This window comes from Mustela nigripes, chromosome 15 (assembly GCF_022355385.1).
Source record: "Mustela nigripes isolate SB6536 chromosome 15, MUSNIG.SB6536, whole genome shotgun sequence".
NCBI lineage: Eukaryota > Metazoa > Chordata > Mammalia > Carnivora > Mustelidae > Mustela > Mustela nigripes.
The window spans coordinates 22,374,133-22,382,587 of record NC_081571.1 but is presented as its reverse complement, the minus strand read 5'-3'; the positions used below and the strand labels follow the sequence as shown (position 1 = coordinate 22,382,587).

General features: G+C 34.9%; 1 protein-coding gene across 2 annotated transcripts in view; it reads right to left on the bottom strand.

Moving 5' to 3' along the window:
• Positions 1-8,455, bottom strand: part of INTS6 (integrator complex subunit 6) — a 90,360-nt gene that overhangs the window by 22,617 nt on the left and 59,288 nt on the right. For both annotated transcript variants that reach the window (XM_059378134.1, XM_059378135.1), the window contains exons 6-7: positions 6,403-6,528; positions 4,642-4,796 (exon numbers count right to left, since the gene is read on the bottom strand). In XM_059378134.1, the coding sequence (XP_059234117.1) occupies positions 4,642-4,796; positions 6,403-6,528 (281 nt within the window). The remainder of the gene's footprint in view (positions 1-4,641; positions 4,797-6,402; positions 6,529-8,455) is intronic.

The following is an 8,455-nucleotide window of genomic DNA, read 5'->3' as shown; positions in this document are numbered from 1 at the left end:
AGCCCAATGTGGGGCTCGATCCCAGGACCCTGAGATCATGACCTAAGCTGAAGGCAGAGGCTTAAACCACTGAGCTTGAGCCACACACGCGCCCCCAAAACCTGGTTTTTTGTTTTTTGTTTTTTTTTAAAGATTTGTTGATTTGACAGACAGAGATCACAAGCAGACAGAGAGGCAGGCAGAGAGAGACAGAGGGAAGCAGGCTCCCTGCTGAGCAGAGAGCCCGATGGGGGACTCCATCCCAGGACCCTGAGATCATGACCTGAGCTGAAGGCAGCGGCTTAACCCACTGAGCCACCCAGGCGCCCCCCCAAAACCTGTTTTAAAAACCTAGGTGTTGGGGGACCTGGGTGGCTCTGTTAAGCATCTGCCTTCAGCTCAGGTCATGATCTCAGAGTCCTGGAATGGGGCCCCACATCGGGCCCTCTGCTCAGGGAGTCTGCTTCTCCCTCTGCCCTTCATCCTGCTCCTACACGCTCACTTGCACGTGCTCCCTCCCTCTCTCTCTCTCGCTCTCTCAAATAAATAAATAAAATCTTTAAAAATAAAAACAACCTACGTGTTATCCTCACTATCTCCTCCTTATCCTCATTATTTAACTGTCACAAAGAGCCAAATAAAATCCCACAAATTCTAAGCTAGTAGGCAGAACACAAAAACTTGGCAGGTGCTCAGTATTTAGTTACTGCCTTCTGTCAATAAATTCTCATCTCTCTAAAAATTTATATCTTCTCTTTCTTAGTACTCTAATTTATGCCTTCATCATTTCTCAGACTAGACTAGTACAACTGCTTATTTTTAATTAACCTCTCTAATTAGCTCCCTCCAATCAATCCCATAGCCACAAAATATAAATATGATCATGTAATTTCCCTACCTAAAATTATTTGGTAAAAGTAGCAACCAATCACCTAAAAATAGGACCCAGACTCTTTTCTTTAAATATATACAAAGATCCTTAATGATCTGGTCCCTATCTCTTTCAACCACCACATCATGTATACCCTGTGCTCCAGCCATGCCTAACCACTTGTAGTTATCCAAGCAGATCAGCATCTTTTCATGCCCCTGGTTTCGCGTTATTCCTGGCTGCTCTATCATTTTCTCCCTTGCATATTACAAACATAGTTTTAAAGTCTGAATTGGCAAGTAAGACATCTGACACCCTTTCTTGCCCTGTCCTCCAAATACATACAGGCAGTTAGGCACCACATCCTCTGGGCTCTGCTCCATGCACCTCGTACAGTCAGCACACTGTTTTGTATTATGTTCACTAGTCTGACCTTCCTGTAGAATGGTAAGATTTCAGAAGGGAAGCACCATGTTTTACTTCATATTGTGCTCCTTCATTTCTTATGTACCTAACACCTATCTTATTGAAACAGTCCATGAAACTCAATTTTATTTTTGAATGAAAATACTGAGATCCAAGGGGGAAAATGTGTACTAGCAAGAGAGGATGTCTTCTATAACTTGGCAAAGAAAATTTTGCATTTATGACTTCATTTAATCCCCCAATCTCATGAGATAGCAGTTATCTCCATTTAACTGATGGGAAATTGAGTGGAGAAGATAGCTGACCAAAACACAGCTAATAACTGGTGGAGCCATGATCTAATAAATTCAGAACCAGTCTCTTAACAAATCACATTTAATTTCAGTATCAATACATCTGATTTGAATACTATTATTTATAAAAAACTTCATTTCCCCTCTAATATCCTTCAGTTAACTCTGCCAGTTCTTTCCAATATTGTCTCTTTCTTATGATTCTCTCCTCAATCATCGTAATTCATTCTCTTAAAATCTCTTACATGAATCCTAGCAATAGCCATCTAGATAACCTGCTTACCATCCAACTCATCTCCTAATTCTGCTGCAGATGAAAACAACTGGATTAAATTTCCTAAAGCAGCACGCTTTTAAAAACATCTTCACTTATTCTGTGAACCCCACTGAAGTGAGAAAAGCTCAAATCCTCTAACCTTGCATTTAAAGTCATGAGCCAACTGGTTTATGTAATACTCTCAATGCCCCCCACACATGTTATGATCCACCTATACTCAGCTATTTCTCCTTCCTCTAAATACACTTTACTCTTTTTGACTTCCATACTTGTTTTTTTAGGATTTTATTTATTTACTTGACAGAGAAACAGAGAGCACAAGCAGGAAGAGCAGCAGGGAGAGGAAGAAGCAGGTTTCTCACTAAGCAGGAAGCCCAGTGCGGGGCTCGATGCTAGGATCCCAGAACCACCACCCAAGCCAAAAGCTGAAATCTAACTGACTGAGCCACCCAGAAGCCTTCATACTCTTTCCTCCCCCAACTGAAATCCCACACTTCAAAATCTAACAATTTGCAAAAGACCACTAGGGCAATATTAACAGATAATGCTTGTGACACTGGTTTTAGATTTCCTTCTATTACTACACATACTCCTAGAGGTGTTAAAATACAACAGAATGAACAACCAACAAGACAATATTTCATATAAATAAGAAAAGAAAGTAAAATGACTAAAGAAATTAATAGCTTCTCTAGAAAGGCCAGATTTTAAAACTATGATGACTCAATCAGAAAACAAAGAAAAGGAATAAAAGAACACTTCTTATAAAGTCTTAATTTCATGTACCACTTCACTAAATCCCTAATAAATAGAGGAAATATGTATAGAATACAAATAAATAAATATTGCCCTGAAGAGCTGATATAGGTTTAAAGGTTTCAACTCATGCGCTACAGGTGGGAATGTAAACTGGTATAGCCACTGTGGAAAATGGTATGGAGGTTCCTCAAAAAGTTAAAGATAGAACTCCTCTACCATGCAGCAATCACATGGGTATTTAAAAGAATACAAAAACACTAATTCTAAGGGATACATGATACTCCTATGTTTACAGCAGCATTATTTATAATAGCCAAGATACAGAAGTAGCCCCAGTGCCCGTTAATTAATGAATGGATAAAGAAGATAAGGTATATGTATATTATAACGGAATATTATTCAGTTATAAAGAAAATGAAATCTTGCCATATGAATAACATGGATGTAGCTAAGAGTGAATGCTGAGCAAAGTAAGTCATTCAGAGAAAGACAAATACCACGATTTCACCCGTATGTGGAATTTAAGAAACAAAACAAATGAACAAAGGGGAAAATGAGAGAGAGAATACAAGAAACACTCTTTAACTACAGAGAACACACTGATGGCCAGAGGGGAGGTGGGTGAGGGGATGGGTGAAATAGGTGATGGGGATTAAAGAGTGCAGTTTTGTGATCAGCACTGGATGTTGTATGGACGTGTTAAATCACTATATCCTATACCTGAAATTAATATAATACCATATGTTTACTGGAATTAAAATAAAAACTTAACAAAAATAATAATGAAAAAGCTTCAGAAAGGTTTCAGTTTAATTAAAAAATAGTATCTGCATGAAACTTTATTAAAACTTCTTCATGGGGGGGCGCCTGGGTGGCTCAGTGGGTTAAAGCCTCTGCTTTCGGCTCGGGTCTTGGTCCCAGGGTCCTGAGATGGAACCCCGCATCAAGCTCTCCGATCAGCAGGGAGCCTGCTTCCCTTCCTCTCTCTGCCTGCCTCTCTGCCTACTTGTAATCTCTCTCTGTCAAATAAATAAATAAAATCTTAAAAAAAAAAAACAACTGCTTCATGGATCTCTGAAATATCATTATTATCTTCTAAGGGTAATAGCAAAAGAACTACTAACATGTTCTGCCACAAAGTATGCCTAGATACTAGAAACTAGAAAAAAAAGCTCAGATACTACGAAAAAAGCTATCCTGAAAAAGGCATATTAATATAACTGGCTAGATATTAATTTGTATGAATTTTTCCTTTAGTGTAAGGACCATAGAGTGAATACTGTTAATTCACAATGATCATTCAATAAATCTCACAATTTCTAAAAATAATTCATATAAACAAGACCAGAAAGTCATTTCTATTTAAAAGCTTCCAGAATGAAAACACTGGACATAACCTAAAACCATGGAAGTCAACATAGATTTCTAAGACTACATCCTAAAAGATTATAAACAATTGGAATTATTTTCTAACCTTTTATTTAAATTCTAAATTGTATCCTAGAGACAAATCCTTATGTTACATTAATATTTAGAGACCAAAGAGAAACTCTTCTCACATTATGTTTCTGCACCCAAATGCCAATAATAAAAACATAAACATAACAGATTCTAAAGGAGGGGACACCTGGGTGGCTCAGTGGGTTAAGCCTCTGCCTTAGGCTCAGGTCATGATCCCAGGTGAGATTGAGCCCTGCAGGGGGCTCTCTGCTCAGCAGGGAACCTGCTACCCCTCTCTTTCTCTCTCTCTCTCTCTCTCCCTGACTCTGCCTACTTGTGATCTCTCTCTCTGTCAGATAAAGATATAAATTCTTAAAAAACAAAAATAGATTCTAAAGGAAACCAACACCTTTTTTCTACTACTTTATAATGAATGATACAGTATACTAAATCACGTAATAATAGCTTACCAGAGCACTTTGAACATCTGTCTAATTCCTGTAAATTAGCCACATCCTTGGTAACAGTACTTCAAACTACTATGAAAAGCAGTTAAATGGTGACTAATACAAAGTCATAGTCATTTTGGTACTTACTAGTGTTGGAGAATTCTGATCTGGCCAAAAAGATTCTGGAACAGGCCAATGACCTATAGGAACCCCAGTTTTAGGATTTGGTCTGACATATATGAGTTTGTGACAGCTATGCCAAGGCTGTGATCCAAAAGGTCTTGATATATCTGGCTGACCATCTGTAGCAAAGAAATTAAGACAAAGAAAGTAAGTATCATTAAGGAAAAAAAGCCATAAAAAGTTAAATTATATCCATTGTTACTTAACCTAGTAAAAATGTCTGAATCTTGGCTCAATTCTGAATTTTCCTGTTTCTTTTGAATGGTTCTACTATGACAACACCTAGATTAAAATTCACAAAACGGTAAAGACTATAAATTCCAACTATGAATTCAACAGTTGAAAGGAGGTCCCACAGTATCCTTTACTTGCCAGTTCAGAATAAGTAAAAACCTACTTTATGGCAGATACTTGTTTAATGAATGGTATGTTTTCCCTATTATTAAATGATAGGGAAGAAAATCTCTTCGTCATCCATTGGCTAAGTAAATACTAGGTAAGTATTGCTACATTAAGATTTCTTTAAAATCATTTTTAAACTAAAGCCTAAATATCAAAAAATTTTATATGCAAATCAAACTCGAGGTATCTACCTTCAATCTAAAATAATTCTAGCAAAATAGCAATGGTCTTCAACAGTTTATTTAACATTTACTTGGTGCCTAACTCTAAGCCAAATATTAAAATAATTTAAAAATAAATACATTCTGTGTCTAAGAGTCAATTAAAGAAGGTTATTTTTTTTAAAGACACAGTGACACAATTTATATAACTTTGCCATTTTCTGTTCTTTCCCTATTACACCCCTCTGAGAGTAACCAGTTTTTTTTTTCCATATGACCTTTCTATTCTCCCAATTTACCCACTCAATGGATCACTTCTGCCAAGTGTCATTAATGACTCTGTAATTTCGTTATAAGCTATGCCATACTACACAGAGGATCACAGATATATAAGCTGTCCATTGGTTCTAGTGTAACTCCTCTAACTAATATAAATAGTTCATGATCACAGAATATTAAAATAAAGTCAGATGGAACTTAACTAGAATAGAATCCAGCTTAATGGCAAAGGCTGGTGGTTCCTTTTTTTGTAACCACACAAACCATTTGTTTTTTTTTTTTTTTTTAAAGATTTTATTTATTTATTTGACAGAGAGAGATGACAAGTAGATGGAGAGAGAGGCAGGCAGAGAGAGAGAGAGGGAAGCAGGCTCCCTGCTGAGCAGAGAGCCCGATATGGGACTTGATCCCAGGACCCTGAGATCGTGACCTGAGCCGAAGGCAGCGGCTTAAACCACTGAGCCACCCAGGCGCCCCAAACCATTTGTTTTTGACCAGACTGATCCTTAGAAAAAATGTAGCTAAGGAATTAAACACCTAGGATTAAACATTCTTGTTCAATTAAGGGACACAGGATACACACATATACTGGAGAGAGGAAAGTGGCCTTTTATTTTTTAAAAAGGAAGTATGAGGCTGCTAATTAATAAATGCCTAATAAGGTTTTGACTCCTATATTATGAACAATCCGTATAAAAAAGTGATGCTAGTGAATCACTATCAGTTTATCTTCACTTTCCTGTTTAATCTTCCCTCTTTACCAATAGCCATTTTGTCATCTTAATAATTTGACCTTGTCAATCTTAAAGCCAAATCATAGTAATTTTTCAGTTCTAGTTCAACAATAAAGTTTAGAATGTCTATAAGAAAAGTACAATAATACCTTCTACAGGTGAAGGATCTGGTCCTGCTTTTTCAAAGTTTATTACCACCCCACTTTGCACTTTCTGCACCAAAGACTCCAGACACTGATTAAGCATTCTTGGAGAACATACAGAGTATGAGCGACCTGAGATAAAAAGAATAAAGTTAGTTGCAGAAATTTCTACCTTTAGCAAGCCAGAACCCAAGCCAGTTGGGTTTCTGACACTATTAACGAAAGTTCAATGGCAAAGTTTGACTTTATTTCATTATCTTATGGAAAAATGAAAAAAAAAAAAAAAAGTCATTTTCAATCAACTAAAAATTCCATCTTATGACAATATGTACAATTTTTCTTCTAAATGTAGATACACAGAAAACAGAAATTTAATCTGAAAAAACAATAATGAAAAAAATCACATTATACATATATATGTATATTATGTAAAATATAAATTAAAATACATACATAAAATTATCTTCAACTATTACCCAGTATAGTTTATCTTTAATACATATACCTAACATCTAATAACTAACCTTCAAGATCTTACTCCTAATAAATGAAAGTATTAGCACTATGAGTAATGCTAAGCACATACTAATGCTAATGCTAAGCAGATACTCAATTATTTAACTGGAAATTAATTAATTAATTAGAAATTACTGCATATTTGACATATTGCACTTTAAGATAGATGGTAGCATGTGCTTTTCATGAATTTCCTTTGGCTTATGTATTTGGGAATTAAACCTATCTTAAATGAATTTTCCTTTTGTATATTTTAACCTATAGAATTTTTAGTACACAGCAATAAAATGTTAGTGGTTAAAAAAACACAAGATCTCTTAAACAGGGATTTTCCATAAATGTATCTAGACCTGTGCTGTCCCATACTGTAATCACTGACCACATATGGATACTGAGATAGCCAGTCCATCTAATGGCTGGTCCAAATTGATATGTATAATAACTATAAAATATATAACTTATTTTGTAACATTAATACAAAAAATATAAACTATTTCAATAATTTTTAAATGTCAGTTTCATGTTGAAATACTTTGTACTTATTGACTTAAAAGATACTGAGGTTAGTTTCACCTTTTTAATGTGACTACTATGATAATTATCATTATGTATGTAACTTGTGTCATATTTCTATCACATGTGCTGATCCAAACCAATGCTGAGAACTAAAACAGTCTAATCAAACATCTTAACAATGTTATTTGCAATAAGCTCAATATGGAAAAGTCCTACCTTGTTTTTTCTGATTTTACCAATTATTTCCAAACACAGATATGTATCATTATATTTGACATATCAAATTATTCATATCAGTTTATACCTGACATGTGATTTGTTAAAGGCTATTCAGAACAGAAAACATTAGGCAGTAGTGTGATTCAAATTGACCATCAGCTATACTTAGAAAAACAAGTATCAGATAACCTACCTACCTACCTGTATACAATAACAGTAGTCATAATCATAAAAATACCTACCAATTATTGAATGTCTACATGCCTGGCACTATTCCAACCACTTTATTATATTAATTTATTTAATCCTAGCAACAACTGTATGGCTTACTTTCTCCAAGTTATAAATAAGAAAACTAAAACATGGAGAGGTTAATTTATCCAAGTTAATACGCCCAAGATTCAAACCTTTACAGGACATTAGAAAACTTTAATCTGGGTATACTTTGTTCCCTGGAAATTATGATGTTAATTTGAAATCAGTATTTAAAACAGAATGCCTATATGGAATCATACTTATTTGAAAGAACTGATAAATTAAAATATTTTTTCTGAGTCACAATACATATAAAGATTGATCATCTTGATATACAAAGTATCTAGAAGATTATATAAAGGTTGAATTATCTTATTTCTTGAAATTAAAGCATATTCCCAAGAAGTCATTAAAAACCAAAAAATTTTAAAGTATAAAATTGTAGCAATTCTCTCTGCTCCTCTATCCTTGTGTCATCATCAATGATTAGGAAATCAATCATCAATTGATTAGGAAAATAGGAGTATAGGAGTTATAATCTTAGTAAAAAAAA